At 31.2% G+C, this 18,428-nt stretch overlaps 2 protein-coding genes across 3 annotated transcripts; one reads left to right on the forward strand and one right to left on the reverse strand.

The window, feature by feature from the left end:
• Positions 1 to 56: 56 nt before the first annotated feature.
• Positions 57 to 8,605, reverse strand: LOC126698942 (endoglucanase 8-like). 2 transcript variants are annotated; one of them, XM_050396458.1, is made up of 7 exons: positions 8,405 to 8,605; positions 4,265 to 4,672; positions 3,073 to 3,165; positions 2,267 to 2,464; positions 2,055 to 2,163; positions 1,104 to 1,267; positions 57 to 377 (listed from the first exon to the last, which is right to left on the reverse strand). In XM_050396458.1, exons 1-7 carry the CDS (start codon positions 8,600 to 8,602, stop codon positions 57 to 59), a joined length of 1,491 nt encoding a protein of 496 aa, XP_050252415.1. In that variant the 5' UTR covers positions 8,603 to 8,605. The 2 variants fall into 2 exon arrangements, with proteins under 2 accessions (XP_050252415.1, XP_050252416.1); XM_050396459.1 differs by having other exon boundaries at positions 2,055 to 2,166; positions 8,405 to 8,587.
• Positions 8,606 to 14,887: 6,282 nt separating this feature from the next.
• LOC126698939 (probable pectinesterase/pectinesterase inhibitor 60) lies at positions 14,888 to 18,321 on the forward strand. The gene is made up of 2 exons (XM_050396456.1): positions 14,888 to 15,917; positions 17,469 to 18,321. Exons 1-2 carry the CDS (start codon positions 15,032 to 15,034, stop codon positions 18,161 to 18,163), a joined length of 1,581 nt encoding a protein of 526 aa, XP_050252413.1. The 5' UTR covers positions 14,888 to 15,031; the 3' UTR covers positions 18,164 to 18,321.
• The last annotated feature ends 107 nt before the right edge of the window (positions 18,322 to 18,428 follow it).

Below are 18,428 nucleotides of genomic sequence, written 5' to 3' on the forward strand. Positions count from 1 at the left end.
ATGTACGTATAAAAATTGTATGAGTTAAAATAAATAAATAAATAAAATTACGAGTCTCAATGTGTTTTGAAGTAAGCCAATAGCCCCACAAGAGGTGCATTTATGTACGTGGTTGGCTCTGATTGCACAAAATCTGCTCGAGAATCATTGTATGAGTCTTTGATATCAGGTCCTCCAACAACAGCCCCTATAAGCAAGTTTGGATTAGGGTTGTTGCTGCTAAAATATGGGGTTCCACCTTTACAATCAATGGGCCCTGGTTGTTGATTAATTGAAGGTAAGGACGATCCACGATGGTGTATCCTCTGAGGAAACTTGTTTCCATATCCCACCATGTATGACATGTTCAATGGGTTACTTCCTAGTATATAATCCACCTGCATCAATAGCATTATAAATGCCAACCTTAATTTATATATATTCTACTCCTAAGTTTAATTAAGTCCTAACACTTGGGTCTTTAAGAAAGCCATTGGAAAGTTAGCAGATCTTCTCTTAACATAACCCAAATCTTCCTTTTTGTCTTTCTTATTCTTTACTTGAATTTTGATTAAGTTAAATTACTAGTTTAGTAGTCCTTCATTGATTTGGTAAAGTTCAATTTGATTTCTTGACTGTTAATTATATCAACAAGTCCCACTCTAAAAAAGAAGGTCCTACAATTATTATAATTGCAATGAGATCTCGTTCTAATATGGACATGATACGGCATGACATATATCCAAAAATGGTCACACGTTATTTTTTTGGTGTTCTGTCTAATATATTTGTTGGAGCACTTGTCTGAAACTTCACCCTAGGAAGGTGATAGATTCATTTGGCTTCAAATGTCACAATGATTAACAAAAATTCAAGTGAAAAAACGATTTCTGAATTCTGAATCATCTTAAGAAACAGAAAAAGAATTGCAATATTTGAAAACTCCGATTCATGTGGGAAATGATTAAATACCCTTTCCATTTTAATGAGGCACCTAGTAATAATAACCAGATGAAATTTTCTACTTTTTGGAGTGATTGCTAATATGCTATTCTTTGAGAAAACATAATCAAAGTTGATCAAATTATACCATTTTGAAAACCATGAAATGCATGCATACATACCTGTCCTCTGGCAACTTGTATAAGCCTAGCCGGAGTGGCAACAACTACACCACAATGAATCACTCTATTTCCTTGACTCAAATAGCGAGCATAAACAACAAGAAGAAAGGACAAAGCTGTCGGATGTTGCAAGTTACTTCCCCCCGGTTTGAATAAAAGCCCACCTGATCAATTTAAATATTAGTAATTTTATCAATAAAAGTAATTATTAATACTCAAATGGAACATATATAAGAAAGAAGTTAAATATGTTAGAGATATGAGTTTAGGATTAACAGCCCACTGTCTTATATAAATTGCCTCATTCCAAATTGAACAATTAATCATTGGGATGATACTCATTATAAAAAAAGAAATTAAAAAAAAAAAAATCATCGGAAGCCTACTTTGCTTTGGGTAGGTTTTTCACTCTACCTTGGCTCATCCCTTTCCGCCCAATGAGTGTGTGTATATATATATATATAATACATATCTTATTTTTATTTTATTTTTATAAAAAATACATATCCTATCCATAATTTGTATTTTTAAAACAATCATATTACTATTTCTAAAACACTTATTTCTCTCTTACTCAATACTCTCACATATGCCTCTCTTTTTTGTTGCCCATCTCCATATCAACAATGCTAAAGCCATCTTATTAGAGATGACAAAATACCTTCAACTTGTCATACCCTCTTACTTGCGCTATTGTCCCGAAGAACAGACAGAACACTCATAATCTAATCCCGCTTTGCCCAATTGCCATCATCACTTTAGCATGGAGTTTGTCTTGTTATAAATTCCAAGTCTTGTACGGTTGCTTAACTCAAATAATACAATATTTTCTATCCACACTCAAGATAAATCTGGTCTACGATTGAAACACCACTCAACACTTTATTTTGTGCAATTAGATTATTCCCAACACTGATGTCAATAATGCCAATATAGCTGCAATAGAATTACCTGGAGAATATTGGACTGAAACTGTTGGTGATTCAGGTAACACAGTACACACAAACTTGTCCGCATTAGGAATGAAGGGACTAAAATTTGGGTTGCTATTCATCACCAACTGCTAATTCAAAAAGTCATAACAAATAAATTAATACATTGAGCACAAGAATTCTATGGAAATTAAAGAAAATAAGTTATTATGCATGCAAGTATGTACTTACATTGGAAACAAGTATGCTAATTCCGGCGTGCTTTGTGTCCCAACCAAATTCAGCATAACTTCCACCACTATACGAAAAACCATTTATATTTTTGACAACAGTGTTTTCCAAATTGTGTATATTCTCTACAACATAATTCCAGTAATTAGAATCTTTACTTGCTCGATATAACCATGCAGCTCCCCATAGCAATTCATCCTGTAAGAAATTGTCTTGTCAACAATGTAATTTTACCAATTTAACTATACCAATTCATGGATTAACTTGCCCAAAAAAAATAAAAAAATAAAAATTGTAGTCATCTTGGTGAATGGTTCTAGCTAGAATAACAACCAAAGCATTCAGTCTAAAAAGTGAGAACAAATACATACAGAATTTTTTATTTTTTTATAAAATACATTCAAAAAGTTATTAAGTACTCTTCAACTAGGATGATATTATTATTTTTTAATTGAAATAAGCTAGTAACCTATTATAAAATTAACTTATCACTTAACTTTCTAACCCATACATTGAATTAGTTGGGTTGATTTATTGTTATAAAGTAACACCTCATCTGCAATTTAGAAATACCTAATAATTACTCATATAACATGATGTGTACACACTTAAGCTATTAATTAATATGCTTATATTTTGAGATTGTAATTTGTAAATTATGGTCAAAGGCATAATTTGTTACATGTCCGAATGGGATTTTGCATATTGGAAATTCATACATTCTTATGTGAAAATTAGTACGATATATGATACATGTTGAATGATCATCTTAATTACTAGTTGATTAACAACTTTCTGATGCACACCTGATAGCCACTGAAATCACAATAAAACGGGCACACCCATCGGCCAATACCATCATTATAAGATCCCTGGTACTGATTCGCAAATTTGAAAACCTAATCCATACACAAAAAATAGTCATCAATGATTAAGCAAACATGTTTATTCATTTTAATAAATAAATAAATAAAAGCAATGTTTACAACGTTCCTTCTCTAATTGTTTTGACATTAACATTTTCTGAAAAATGAATCATTTTTTGAAAAGCATTTTTTAGAAAATTATATCAGTATTCTATATTTGGTAGCGACCTTAGAATGAGTTGAAAAACTATCTCTTAACTTTTCTTATTTAACTTCGCATGAGATAGAATTGTTTTCCTTATTTAGTTTTGCGTGAGATAATTTGGGTCTGTTTGGTACATGTGTTTAAAAACTGAAAATTGTTGTTTGAAAACATTTGTGGAAATATGTGTGGGTGAAAAAGTGTGTGAAAATACGTGTAATGTTATTTAAAAACTGAAAATGGTTGTTTGAAAACACAAACCAAACACCCCCAAACATGTGTTTAAAAACTGAAAATTGTTGTTTGAAAACATTTGTGGAAATATGTGTGGGTGAAAAAGTGTGTGAAAATACGTGTAATGTTATTTAAAAACTGAAAATGGTTGTTTGAAAACACAAACCAAACACCCCCAAAGTCTTTTTCCAAAAGAATTTAGCAAAAAACAATAAAAGAAGTTAAGAAATAATTTTCTTTTGATCCATTTATTACCAAACACAGGAAAATGCAGAAAATTATCTTTACATAATATTTTCCAACGAAACAAACGGGGTTTAGCTAACTAAATTGGACATGAGACGACTTGTGGCTATTTAGGACACAAGTCACATCTTTATTGAATACAAATTATTTGTCTTATTCTAAGTGTTTCACTTTATACTTTACCAATTGTAGTATGATATGTGGTTGATTTTTTCCAATTTAAACTTTATTTACTTTATAAGGGGAAAAAAAGAACATATGATATAATGTGATTTGGTGAAGTATAAAGTGAAGTAGAGGATTTTAATTAATACTTGGCTAGTGAACTCAAGCACATGAAGCAAAGCAGGAAAAAAAAAAAGCAAAAATATATATATTTTAACAAAAGAAAATATATATATATATATATATATATAATTTTCTAAATAAGAGGATGTGGGTCTCATTTACCGTTCTAGCCCTACTAAGAAGCCTTGCAGAATATTCAAGATCAATGGCTCTAAACACCAAGGAAGAGGCTGCAAGTGCTGCGGCAATTTCAGCTGAAACTTCAGAGCCAGGGAATTGTTTGCTCACAGCATAGGAGGTTCTAGGTGTGTCCATGTCTTCAGGTCTCTCCCAACAATTGTGGTCAGCATATGGGTCACCAACTTGGGCATACACAAAGCCAGGGATGCTTGTGGCCTTGAGAAAATAGTCTGTGGCCCATTTAATAGCATCCAAAGCATTTGAAAGGTCCGAGCCCATGAAATTTCCAAACTCTAATACACTCCATGCCAAAATTGTTGTTGAGAATGCCATTGGAAAGTTGAATTTGACATTGTCACCAGCATCATAGTATCCACCTACCAAATCAACCTAGGGATGGCATGGAATTATCAATAAGTTTAGCTATATACAAAAAATTTCATAATTTTTTTCTTAACTGTTTAGATAGTTTTAGTATATTGTGATTAGTATATAATAAAAATTATGTTAGTAATAGACCTATATGAATATAAACAATGTTTTCTTTTTCAATGACAATTAAATTCAATACAACTATGTTTAAATTTAATTAGGGAATCTAATTAATATACTATATATAAGGCACTATACTTAAGTTTTGTCCTACCTAAGTACCTAAGTTTAGGAAGATGATGTTCATAAAAATAAATAAATAAAAAATTCAGAAAAATGACACGTTGTTAAATTTTATATACGTGTTTGAACGTTTGCTTGAATTTATTTAAACTAATTTATATATACCATATTTTGGCCCCCAAGCAAAAATTCTTAGCTCTACCTCAGTTTGTATTGTTTTGGGATTATATGTACTCGATAGTTGATAGTTGATATAACTTGAAAATGTTCGTCAAACTATTTTGTTCAATTGCATAGGATTAAATTGTTTAAAAATTTTAAAATGCTTGGTTGTTATGTGAAAAAAATAAAAAATAAAAAATTAGCCAAAAGCGTACTTGTTTTGAAGTGCTCAATTTGCAATAAACAGAAATATATTAATTGGCCTCAGAGTCATCTAAATCAGTTATCACATATTAATTTCACTATTTTAAAAAAAAAAAATTTACTTTCTAGCAAAAGTCTTAGAAAATTGGTGAAGAAAATGAAATTCAGTATTAAAAAAGTAAGTCTTTTCTGAAGCTTCTTGAGGTTACATTGGTGAATAAAATGCAGGCCCACAAATTATGAACAATTGTTTCAATAAAATAAAATAAAAAGTTGATTAATCCCTTTCCCTCGGTAGTTCACATAAATTTGATCACAAGTTACAATTTCTGTTTTCTGAAAGGAATTGCAAGATATTAAAAACTAAGGTTGTCAAAATTGAGATCTTACGTAGGATCGTTAAAGGTAGGTGAGATCATAGATCGTATGATCGAATCGTGAATTGTAAGATCCTACATATTTTCAAATTTAAAGCAAAAAACACATTGATAATGACTTTGTATGTTGAATAATCACGTAAATTATAAATTCATCGATAAAAAAACTAAGATTTACATCATATGATATAATTTGCATGTCATACATTGCTAAGTCTATACTAACGAAACAAATATATTTAAGTTTTAACCCAATGTATTTAAAAAGTTCAATAAATATTTAATTAGCAACCAAATACCAAAATATTTATCAAAAAATATGGAAAATATTTTCCAAGTTTGAAATCCAAAATAAGTTAGCAAATGGAAACTAACTAATTACAATATGAAATCCAAGAGTAAGATGAAGATTAAGGTGAAGTGAATATAATTATATATTTTCATTCTAAGGTTCTTATAACCACTATCCCAAATTCCTAATCATCATCCATTTCATCATCTATGTAAACATTATATATTTGTATACTAGAGCTGCAAAAAATATCAAAATACAATTTCACACTCAACTATTCAAGTTATAACACTTAGCAACAATTAAAGAGCATGTTCAAAAAAAGCAATCAATCAATATACAAATACAAGCATATCTGATAAAATTATATATAAAAAAATATTTTAGTAATATTAGAACATAAGTTAGTATGTTGATCAAACAAATTTAACAACATTATAGCTTAAAATGCAGCAAAACCAACGTCAAATTCTTCATTTAGAAATGATGAAGCATTCCTTCATTTTGATTACAAGTGAACTAGAAACTAAAAACATTTACTTAGGTTAACATAATTTTATAAAAATAAAATAAAAAGTCATACCATCACAACATGAAAAAATGAAAACCCTTAAACCTTCGTCAAAACAAAAAATTTATCCCATTAAAAAAAAAAAAAAAAAAAACCAAAAATTTATGTTTCTGGTAGGATCGGTAGAATCACATACAATCCTACATGATTCTTCATACAATCCTACCATTTTTACGATCCTAGTGCGATCCTAAACGTTTTGGTGAGGTAGGATCATAAAGTCTTGCAATCCTACGATCCAAATCGCGATTTTGACAGCCATATTAAAAACTAAGAATTATGTTTCTTTAGAGAGGAATCATACCCAAAACCATTTTTTTAATCCTTCAAATTACTTCTTTAATTTGAGTCATTGTTAAGGATCCTCATCTTTCAAACTATTCTAATTTTCAACATTTTTTTAATGCAATTTTCCACCGAATTTATATGAGACTAGACCCAAAGAATTCAAGCAAATTAAAGAAGTTAACCAAAAAAATAATCACATGGACATGGACAGGTAATTGGCATTCAATATTAAAAGAGATATTATCAACTTAGGTGGTTACTATTACTCAATGGGCAACTGGACAATTTTCCGTTATGTTTATTAAAGCAAATCTTCCCAAATTTGTAACACTTAAATTCAACTCGCTAATAACTGCCGTAAGTTACAATAATCAAAATCATTCATTAAACTCACAAAATGATCCCCTCTTAACTTATTTTCTAAACTCACAAGCATGGAAAACCACAAACCAATTACTTTTTTCTCTCAGAAACTAGATTAATTACCTTTTTCAACCTGAATACACCAAAAGATTTTGTGTGTTTGTGTTTGTATTTTATCCAATGGAGTTAATTCCGTACCGTATCGGCCAGTATCGCCGGAATATACCGTATCGGCAAGCAAACCGGCACCTATAGCCCCCCCTGTTTCGTACTGGAAAAAATACCGGCCGTACCGGCCAATTTCGAGCAATACTGGGCGATATAGAAAAAAGTTTTTTTTTTTTTTTTTTTTTTTAAGTTTTGTAATTTTTGAATTTTTGTTAAGGCAGAATAGTAACTTATTTGCATTAACTTATTAGTATTATTTGTTTTCTTAGTATGCAATGGTAACTTTTAAGCTTTCTATTTTTATATTGTGTTTTTCCTTTTAATTGATACTAAATTCTAAAACCATGAATAATTAGTTCTGAATTGAGGAAATGTTTTATGGTAAACTTTTATATTTATTATAATATATATATACACACACACACACTCATACATATATATATATATATATATATATATATATATTATTTATAAATATAAAAAATAGCGGTAAACCCGAAACGGTACACCGGTATTGACCGGTATTCGAAATATATCATACCGCTGGCCAAACCGATACAGCGTCCAGTACGGTATTGACTCCCTTGATTTTATCATAATACTGTTTGGAACTTTTGCTATCGTAAACTAGCAATAGCACATTCAAATTTTTCATTCTACTAAAAAAAAAAAAAAAAAAAAATCTTTGACATCAAAAATTGATCAAACAATGCAAGAGAAGCAAAATTTAGGTACAATACTTAGATACTGTTTCTTAGATTTCCCTCTTAAGATTTAGCCACATGGTTATACTTACCTAAAATACACTTCTACTCTATGAGAAAAAAGCCACATAGCTGTATCTTAAAAGGAGAACCTAAATAATAGCACCTAAGTATTGTATCTAAGTCTTACCCATAAAGAAGTACTCCCTTACTCTATTTATAAGTCATAACCATATAAAATTTAGACAGCATGTTGAGTAAGTGGTAAGTGCAATAATCAAAGAGCAATCTTAATAGAGCTAACACAATAAGTTCTAATCTTATCGTATCTATAACCAAAAAAAGACTTTAACTACAAGAAGAGATAAAAAGACTTACACCAATGTCAAAACCATCACGAAGAGCTGAATCCTTCCTCCAAGTCATTCTTTGATTAGGGGGTAATTTCCCTGATCTCTGGCCTTCAAAGAACAAGATACTCTTCGACAACGCGTCCCCATAATCATGTGAAGCCACCTTTGTCGCCACCACCATTGTCATCGCAACCAAAACCAACAACCATTGAACTTGACTCATTGTCTCAATTGTTTTTTCCCTCTCTTTCTCAACACAACACTGCCTTTTAACTTATAGTATCTTTTCTAGGATATAGTATCATACATATGACAATAGGAGCTATACATATATAAACATAGGCTATGAGAAAATGCAAGAGTACATACTCGCATTTAGTACTTTAGAGGGAAGCAATGATTCTCTTTTACTAAGGAATTGAAGGGAAACATTCAATTCATCCAGTAGAGAAAGAGAGAGAGTCATACACACACAATTGGGAGAGAAACACTTCTTGCGCCCCCTTATAAGACGGTGAATGTTGGTTACAGTGTATTTAGATAAATGGATTTGTAACGGGTACCATTAATACTTCAAGTCATGCATACTTCTTCTTCCTTCTCTTTTGGCGGTTAAGTACCATATAATATATCTCATACCAAAGAAACTGAAACCCAACGCATATAGTTAAGTACTATATAATATGATATATACAATACTAAAGAAACTTGCACCCAATGTATATAGTTTGCAAGAGCATTATATATGTCATTCAAATTCCAAGCCAAATAACTATGTTCATATTTAAATGTGCCAAGGTCACTTGAATTTTTTGCTGTTCCAAAGCTAACATCATGTGTCATATCCTACTAGTTGCAACAACAAACTTACAAAAACGGTTTATCTTCAAGAAAAATTCTTGAAAACTATTAGTTTCAGTCTCTAACGACAATAATATTGTATTTTCATCTATATGTTGATAGTTTTGATATAAAATTATCAAAACTCCAATGTAATGACCGTCTTGAATTGGTGGATTGCAAAAGGAAAATTTTTATAAAAATAAAATAAAATTGGTGGATTGACTATAGTTTTGTGTCAAAAACTAATTATATGTATTGCGGATGTAATGGAAGACCAATGTATGAAAATCTCATATAATTTTTTATATAAAACTATCAAAACCCCGATGTAAAGCAAGTTTTTTTTGTAAAAAAAAAAATGGTGGACACTGGATTGTCTATTGTTTTGTGTCAAAAACTAATTATATTTACCGTTTTAATGGAAGACTAATGTATGAAAATCTCATACAAAAAGATACTTAAAAAAAAAAAAAAAAAAATCATTTTTCCTTATTTTAAGGTTTTACATGATTCATCTCATGAGTCATGATCTCTCCCCCAAGATTTATCTAGTTTCTCTGTTGGATTATACACGTGATCTTCCAAATCAATTCAAGTAGTCCATGATAAGGTTTTCACTTTTTCATTATGTGCTTAACAAAAAGCCAATAGGCATGACATGAAAATTAACTTTTTTTCCACAACAAGACTATATATGAATCAACAAGGCCCACCCCACAATAGTTATATGTTATCAGTGCGTTAAAACCAATAAGCTTCCCTAATAATAACTTTTCAAGAATTGGAATTCCAAGAAATTTACAAAGCCACAAAATTGGCGAAGTCAGCCATAGCTTTGCTTAGCAATTGGATTAAAAGAATAGGAAGTTGAAAGGACGCCCGGCTTTTCTTGATGATTGGAGCCTTGGAGTTGGAGGTCTCTCTGTCTTTACTTCGGGGTTTCTTTTAGGGAAGGTAGAAAAGTGCTTTCCCAACGGCACACACCAAGGGTTTGTACTTTTTAAAGTTTAAGGAAAGGGTTGCATCCATTTCCATCCCTCTTTTTTTAACAAATGATTACTTTACCTTTAGGAAAATATAAGTATATAACTGTCTATTCACATCCTATCTTCATCTCAAAAAAAAAAAAAAAAAAATCCTCTCAAGTAAAATATATATATAGCTAATCTTGTCAAATTATATAACTTTCATAATAAGGGGAGAGATAGCATTTTATTCGATAAGTGAAGGAATGAGAATTCAAATCCACCAATGATGATTATTGTAATGTAGACTCAAATTTTGATGACTTTTGGTCAAAAGAATGGTTAACATTATCAAAAGAATGCATTTTATTCATCCATGAATGAAAACTCAATTGCTTTTTTAGCTTATAAGTGAAAGAATGAAAATTCAAATTCAAATTTTCCATATAATGAGACTGAACAATATTATTGAGTTATAAAATTTTCGGTTGAAAAGCTCAAATACTTGTGAAGAGAATGCATTTTATTCTCATATATTTGTTGGTTTGGTTAAGCCAATCACTTCCTCCTCACTAAACTTTTTTGTTTTTCTCTTTCCATTAAAAAAAGGGAGAAAAAATAATATTGAGGCCTCTCCACTCTCCAGACTCAAGTAATGGGTAAGAGTTCTGAGCAAAAGAAAAAAAATTCAACATCAAGGAAAGTTTTAGCCCAAACGTATTTTGTTGTGGGCTCACTTGACAACACCATTTGCACATGTTTCTCCTCCAATTTTATGTTGCAACGGGTGGTGAGCCCATAAACATAGAATGCGAGCTTGAGATGAATAACAACAACGTGTTCTGGGCCACTAAGGCACTAACCCAATGGGCCTAGTGGTAATTAATTTTAATTCACTTTTCTAGATAGAGAGAGAGAGAGAGAGAGAGAGAGTCAAATTTTAGTTTAACCTTTAAATTCGGACAATCACATGCAAGCAAAGACTAAAATAAATGTGAAATCTTATACCAATTTATTTGTCCTGTTTCAAAAATTAAACTTTGTAAAGGAATATTATTTATTGTCTTTTCTATTATATAAAAATATGTAAGTTTCCAAAATATCCTTATTAATTTAAACTATAGAAAAAGAATGGTATTGACTTTTTAAATAAAGTAAAGGATAAGATAGAAATTTCAGTTATTAATTTTAAGAAGAAGACTTCATTTTGAAATATTTCAAAATGAAATAAAAGACCAACAAATTAAAACGGGGAAATATATATTTCAACTATAATAAATAATTTTTAAAAAAAAATAGAAGACAATAAACAAACAAAACAATGTGTTAGAAATTGCACAAAAATCTATGTATCTTGTGAGGATTTATCTAAAATCATGTAGTAATGTTATCTGGGGCAGGAATGATTGAAGATTAAAAAAAAAAAAAAAAAAATCAAACCCTGGTCGGATCTTGGCGCCAATTCCGTTAATGGTTAATTGCCTAATATGTATTTTACACAAGATTAGCATTTATTAGTGCCCAGGCTTCATAGAGAATAGTGTTTTGATACTCTCAAAAACTCCAGATACCTCACATGGAAAAATGAACCTCTATTCATTAAGGCTAAAATTAATTCATAGCCATCAGTTGCAAAAAATTCCTTTTATCTAGGCTTGCCCTATAATCTATAGTGCTCAAGATCTTGTTTACTATGCTTGGTTTTGCTAGATTGGTTGACTTTGAAGTCATATTTCTTGAATATCAGTCAATGAGAGTATTCACTCACAAACTCAGGGAAGGAATTGTCATATTTCCTAATATTTGGAATCCATATTTCGTAAGCCATTGCATGTTTGATTGGAGATCTCTAGTATGGTTATTTAAAATGATGTAAAAACTGCAATTTAAAAAGTGTTATGGAAACACGTGTTTACAGTATCTATAAAGCAAAAAATGTGTTTAGTACTATGCTTCAAATAACATGTTTCAGTGTGTGAAAAAATATAGTTGTGTGTTTGGTATGTGTGTGTTTTATTTTTAAAAAACTGACAAGAAAGAAGGCTCCACCAGTGAGAGAGGGAAGTCAGTTATGTGTTGTCTAATCAAGAGTGAGCCCCATGATTTTCAAAATATTTACAAAAGTACTATTGAGCAACGTTATTTGAAAACTGAAAACGGGTAAAATGAGTTTTCTAAATTCAGTTTTTAAACACCCTAAATAAGTAACGTAACTCAAACACTCCAATAAAAAGCACTCATACCAAACACGATGCAACTTTTCCCAATGGATTACATTTTCCTAACCATCCTAAAAGACAATCACTTAATGCATTTCTTAAGAGAACTTTCTACCTCATTGCATGTGAAATTATTATTCGATCTATATAAATGAACCTCAATTTACTTAATTTAGTGATGATTGACGGATTTTAATAAAATTATTATATTAATTCCAAGGAATTGATATAATCTAATTATTATAAATATTGCTATTTAATAAATATTTGTCAAATAATCCTCTATGGATTTGAAGATTTTACTATAATCAACTTTATTTTGATTTAGTGATATTATCCAATTCTCCCATGAAAGAAAATGTGAGTTTGAATTTCCACTTCCTTACTTGTAAGTAAGTAAAAGAAAAACTCCATTATGATCAATGAATGCATTAGATTTGGCCATACTGAAAAAGAATTTGTAACAATGTAGGGGTTAGGTTAAGAGTTAGGCTCATTTCTCACCCCCGGCCCCAACTTTCCCAAATGAAAAGCGGTCTTTTTCAGAAAGGAAACCTACCTTATCAGGCATTTTCAACCAACCAAATGAGGGAAACACCATTTTTTCCCCTCCTTCCGGTTCCTTTAATCTTTCCCAAACAATTCCTTTTCCTACCATGCATTTTCAACCAGAAACACAATTCTTCACTCCTTATATGGTCCCTTTCATTCCTTTCCGACAATTCATTTTCAACCAACCCAAACAAGAGAAAAACCATTCTTCTCTCCTTCCTTCCTTCACCTTTAATCCCTCCCATTTTCTTCCCAACACATGAAGTGTTTTTTGTTGCCCATTCATTAATTCAGTAATGCTGTAGTGTATTATTCACTCTTTTGATTATGTTACCCATTTATCAATCCCTGACACTTGTTGTTTATTTTATTAACATAAAAATAACTCACATAGATTAATGTTGATGTTATCCTAACAAGAAGTAATTAGGTTTTACGTATATAATGGTCATAGTAATTGTGAATGTATTAATCCTCCATCCAAATCAAGAAAATCGTGGACATTATTAGCAAACCTTGCTAGCATGGAAACTAGACAAAATAAGTATATAATAAATAAAAAGACCTCTATCATGTTGATGCTATATATGTAAAGTGGCCATCTTTACAATGATAACAATTTGGGTATTATTATAAGTGTTAATCCTTAGGTAAATTAACCTAGCTTATTGAACTAAGTTATACCCTTCACATGCAAACTTTTCTCTTAAGCTTTTGAAATCATTAAATATAAATGAACAAGGTGACAATGAAATAGAGTTCCAATTTTTTGCCATAAAGCTCACACATAAATATACATAATCTTTAAGTAAACATTAATTGGTTAATTAGTAGTGTTCATTTTCTCTTTGAAGTTTCATAGTTGAACTTAACGACTAAAGAGATTTTTGCTTACTTAACAAACTAGAAAGAACGTGGATTAACCCAAATTTAAGGTCAGTTTAGACACCTAGTTTGAGTGACTTCAACATGCATGACTTCTTCCATTCAAAGAAACTGTTACTTCGAATATAATGGAAATACACTCAACAAAATACATAAATATATAAGACTCACTTCTAATACCTTATATTTTTCAATTATATCTAAAATAGATTCATATATTCAAGCCTACTCAAGCATTTGTTTAAAACAAGAAGAACTAAATTCTATTATCTTACATAATAGACATTTTTGTTTCCCTTGTAATTTTCGTCTAAACTAAAATTTTGCTTTTTCTTTGTCAAAAGGCCATAACCACCGACCTGTCAGTATATTGTAACATGTTAGCTGCTCAAAACACGGTGTATTAAACCATTGAATCATAAAAGCATAAAATATTGAGCAATGACATAAATACAATTTTCTTACTCAACTTTCTAAGATAATATATAATAAGTTGTGTTTTGAACAACATCATTTTCATGTGAGTCTATCATGATTAAAATCATTTTTATTATAAAAAAATGCTAAAATTACTGTAAATTTGAAATTTTTACTATAAATAAAAAAAATAAAAAAAAAACTTACAAATTAATGTGACAAGAGTATGATTAGTGTCACTTAAATAACTTAATAATAGTCAGTACGTTTTGATTGATGAGCTCTACTCCTCTCTCCCACTCCATTCAAACTGGCTATAAATAATTATTTGAACTTTCTTATTTAATGATTAGGAAAACATCAATTCGCAAAACTTATATAATAAAATTTGTAATATCTTTAATATAGGTCTTTTATTTATTTATTATTATTATTATTATTATTGGTGGTGCAATAGCTCGACATAATTAGTGTTACTCCAGTATGATTGGTCCCTTTTCTCTTACTTCATCGATTGTCCCGATAGTGTGATCAACTATTCACGCAAAGAAGGTACATTATATGATCTGTACACACAATAAGTAAAGTCAAGATGCAATATCTTAATTATGTCAACCTTGCACTTGTATTATATACTTGTCATTCATCATCTTTCAAACAAGCCAACCTATTTTACTTACCTGTATCTCCTACATATAGAAACCCCCACCACCGAGATATGACCCTAAAAAACCTCAATACCCAAATCATAGAAACAAAAAAGACACAATCATGGCCATGAACACCAAACTCCTATTCATAATATTCTTTCTCTTCTCTACAACCTTCTTCACAGCCCTTTCTTCCAACAATTCCTCCAACATAGACTGGTGGTGCAACAAAACCCCACACCCTGAACAATGCAAGTACTTCATGAACAACAGCCACCACGATTTTGCACCAGAAAACCGATCTGATTTCAGAAAAATGGCGATCCAAGTGGCCTTGGATCGTGCCATGAGTGCACAAATACATGCCTTGCAATTTAGAGAAAAAATTGAGAACAATCGCCAAAAAGCAGCTTGGTCAGATTGTTTGAAACTTAATGAGTGCACTATTTTGCAATTAAACCGTACCCTTCAAGGTATAGGCACAAATCGTAGCTGTACAGATTTTGATGCACAAACTTGGCTAAGCACAGCCCTCACAAACCTAGATACGTGTCGACTAGGGTCTTTGGAGTTAAATGTTTCAGACTTTATCTCACCTATCATGTCCAATAACAACGTGTCTGAGCTCATTAGCAATAGTTTGGCCATTAATGGTGTTATTCTAGATGAAGAAAGTAATTATACATATGGGTTTCCAAGCTGGGTTACAAAGCATGAAAGGAAGCTGTTGCAAGCATCAACGTCTTCAATAAAGGCAAATCTTGTGGTGGCTAAAGATGGTTCCGGGAATTATAGGACGGTTCAAGCTGCCATTAACGCAGCATCAAGGAGGAGAGGTACTGGGAGGTTTGTTATACATGTGAAGAGAGGGGTTTATTTCGAAAACATTGAGGTTGGCAACAACAACAATAATATTATGCTCATTGGTGATGGCATGAGGTTTACGATTATCTCAAGCGGCCGGAGTGTTGGAGCAGGAGACACCACCTATAGTTCTGCCACTGCAGGTAAGCATTTTGATTTCTTTATCTCGCCAACTGAGAATTCTTCATTTCACTTGAAATAGAGATAGTCATATTCTGTTCATTTTGTTATTGATATTAAAAAAAAAAAATGATAACTATTTAAATTATAAAATAAATCCATTTAAAATGAAGAAATCATTTTCTTTTAAATATATGTATAGTTATTGCTTGTTTTTCTCCATGCATATGAGAATGTGTCATATTCTAGAGAAATATGTGTTTATTGAAGAAATTTGATTGAGAGAAATTAAGGATTTATTTTTCTTAATTTGTTGATGTTTACTGCTAAATTAATTTTGATAGTATATATGTATAGATTATTGTTCTTTCTCCTTGTCAGTTATATATGAGTGTTAAAGACTGATGCGAAAATACATTCTTGTAGCGTCTTGAACAATGCTTGAAGCTTTTCCATAAAAAAAATAAAAAATAAAAAGAACATTGCTTGAAGCTTTATCAATTATTTTTAAACTAAGATACGACTACTATTAAAAACTTTAAAAATGTACGATGCCTTTTATGTTACTTAAGTATAATTTCACGCATGTGAAAGCTTTTGATTAAAATTGAAAACAATCAAGTTATGCCTTTTGTTGCACACAAACGTAAGTGAGAGCTTCACAAATAATGATTAATTTATGCATATGCATGTGTGAGAAAATTGAGTTTGAAGTCTAGTACGGAATAGAACACTTTATTTTTTGGGGGGCGAAAGAATAGTACTTGGACTTCACTTTTGCTATGCAATTTACACAGCTAATAATATCAGGACAATTTAAATACCATCAGGAGTTCAGGATCAACATGAACTAATTGTAATTGGTCTTGATGGAGACTCTGCAAAGTGAAAAGTTCAAATCTGAATGTATCTTGTCCTGACTTATAAATTAAACTATAGCTTGCCTCCTCCAACTTTTTTTTTTTTTTTTTTATATGAAATATATAATTTCAATCAGTAATTGGAAGACATTAAGTGAGTGTTTGGATAGGAATTATAATTCCTGCATTTGCATTTTTGCTTTTTTTTTTTTTTTTTTTCAACCGTTGTTTTTGACTTTTCTCACTTTTCAACCTGTGCACTGTTCACAGCAAAATAAGCGGTAGAGTGCACACCCAGTGGGTTTCGTGCACTGTTCAAGGGACCCACAAACTTCACTTTTTAGTAATTTTTTCATTAAAAATGGTTCCCACGGTATTATTTACACATTTAAAAATTATTTTGTTACAGTGTTTTCAGTTTTCAGTTTTCAGTAAAATAAGTTGTATCTAAACGGACCCTAAGCCTAAATTTTAAAGCAAAAGGTGAACCAAGAGTTTTTATATATATATATATATATATATAAAGTTATTCTGGTCGTTAATCTAGGTCTTATACATCATTGTTTTTATGATGACAATTTAAATATCTAGGTCTGTCATCATAAAAACAATGATGTATAAGTTATAACCATTCTTTTACCTAATTATTCATTCAGTTAAAAAAAATTATGACCATTTATCTGTCTTCTAAATTTTTTTTTTTTTTTTTTTAAGGCATTGATGGCACTCACTTCATGGCTCGTGGCATTACATTCAGAAATACTGCTGGTCCCTTAAGGGGCCAAGCAGTCGCGCTCCGATCAGCTTCGGATCTCTCCGTCTTCTACCGGTGTGCCATCCAAGGTTATCAAGACACCCTCATGGTCCATTCCCAACGCCAATTCTATAGAGAATGTTACATCTATGGCACAATAGATTTCATATTTGGCAATGCTGCAGTTGTGTTCCAAAATTGCATGATATATGTAAGAAGGCCACTAAGGGGGCAAGTCAATGTGATCACGGCCCAAGGTAGAAATGACCCATATCAAAACACCGGGATTTCGATCCAAAACTCTCAAGTACGGGCCGCACCGGACCTAAAGCCCTACATTCGCTCGTTCAAGACGTACTTGGGCCGGCCCTGGATGCAATATTCCCGCACAGTATTTCTTCATACTTATATAGACAGCTTGGTGAGTCCAGTGGGATGGTTGGCATGGGATAGGTCTAGTTTTGCTCTGAGTACTTTGTACTATGGGGAGTATAAGAATTTTGGGCCTCGTTCATCCACCAGATATAGAGTGAGATGGCCTGGATTTCATGTTATAACCAGCCCAAATGTGGCCTTGCGTTTCAGTGTTAAAGGTCTTCTTGCTGGGAGTTCTTGGCTACCAGGAACAGGTGTACCATTCACGCCTGGCCTGTGATCATGTTGCATAGTAATGTAATATAATACATTGAAGTAATTTATCATTCATTTATAATTTATTTGTTTGGAAGGAATAACATTATTGTTATTTGTTTAATGTTGGATTTTTCTCCATTGTAATACCAATGAAAAAATAATAATTGTAATTTCTATTAATTTTTATTAAATCTTGCAAGCATAATATACTTGAGTGCCATGCATTAAAAACTTCAGATTTTAGAGCTAAAATTATGGGGGAAGCTTCACTAGTGTCTAGAATTTCA

Source organism: Quercus robur, chromosome 9 (genome assembly GCF_932294415.1).
Source record: "Quercus robur chromosome 9, dhQueRobu3.1, whole genome shotgun sequence".
NCBI lineage: Eukaryota > Viridiplantae > Streptophyta > Magnoliopsida > Fagales > Fagaceae > Quercus > Quercus robur.

Excerpts from the sequence above, each read along its gene's own strand:
- LOC126698942 (XM_050396458.1), bottom strand. The coding sequence starts at position 8,602 with ATGAGTCAAGTTCAATGGTTGTTGGTTTTGGTTGCGATGACAATGGTG. Across the intron at positions 4,673-8,404 it reads GTGATGGTTTTGACATTGGT|GTTGATTTGGTAGGTGGATA; the intron begins GTAAGTCTTTTT and ends TGCCATCCCTAG. Across the intron at positions 1,268-2,054 it reads TTCAGTCCAATATTCTCCAG|GTGGGCTTTTATTCAAACCG; the intron begins GTAATTCTATTG and ends TAAATTGATCAG.
- LOC126698939 (XM_050396456.1), top strand. The coding sequence starts at position 15,032 with ATGGCCATGAACACCAAACTCCTATTCATAATATTCTTTCTCTTCTCT. Across the intron at positions 15,918-17,468 it reads CTATAGTTCTGCCACTGCAG|GCATTGATGGCACTCACTTC; the intron begins GTAAGCATTTTG and ends TTTTTTTTTAAG.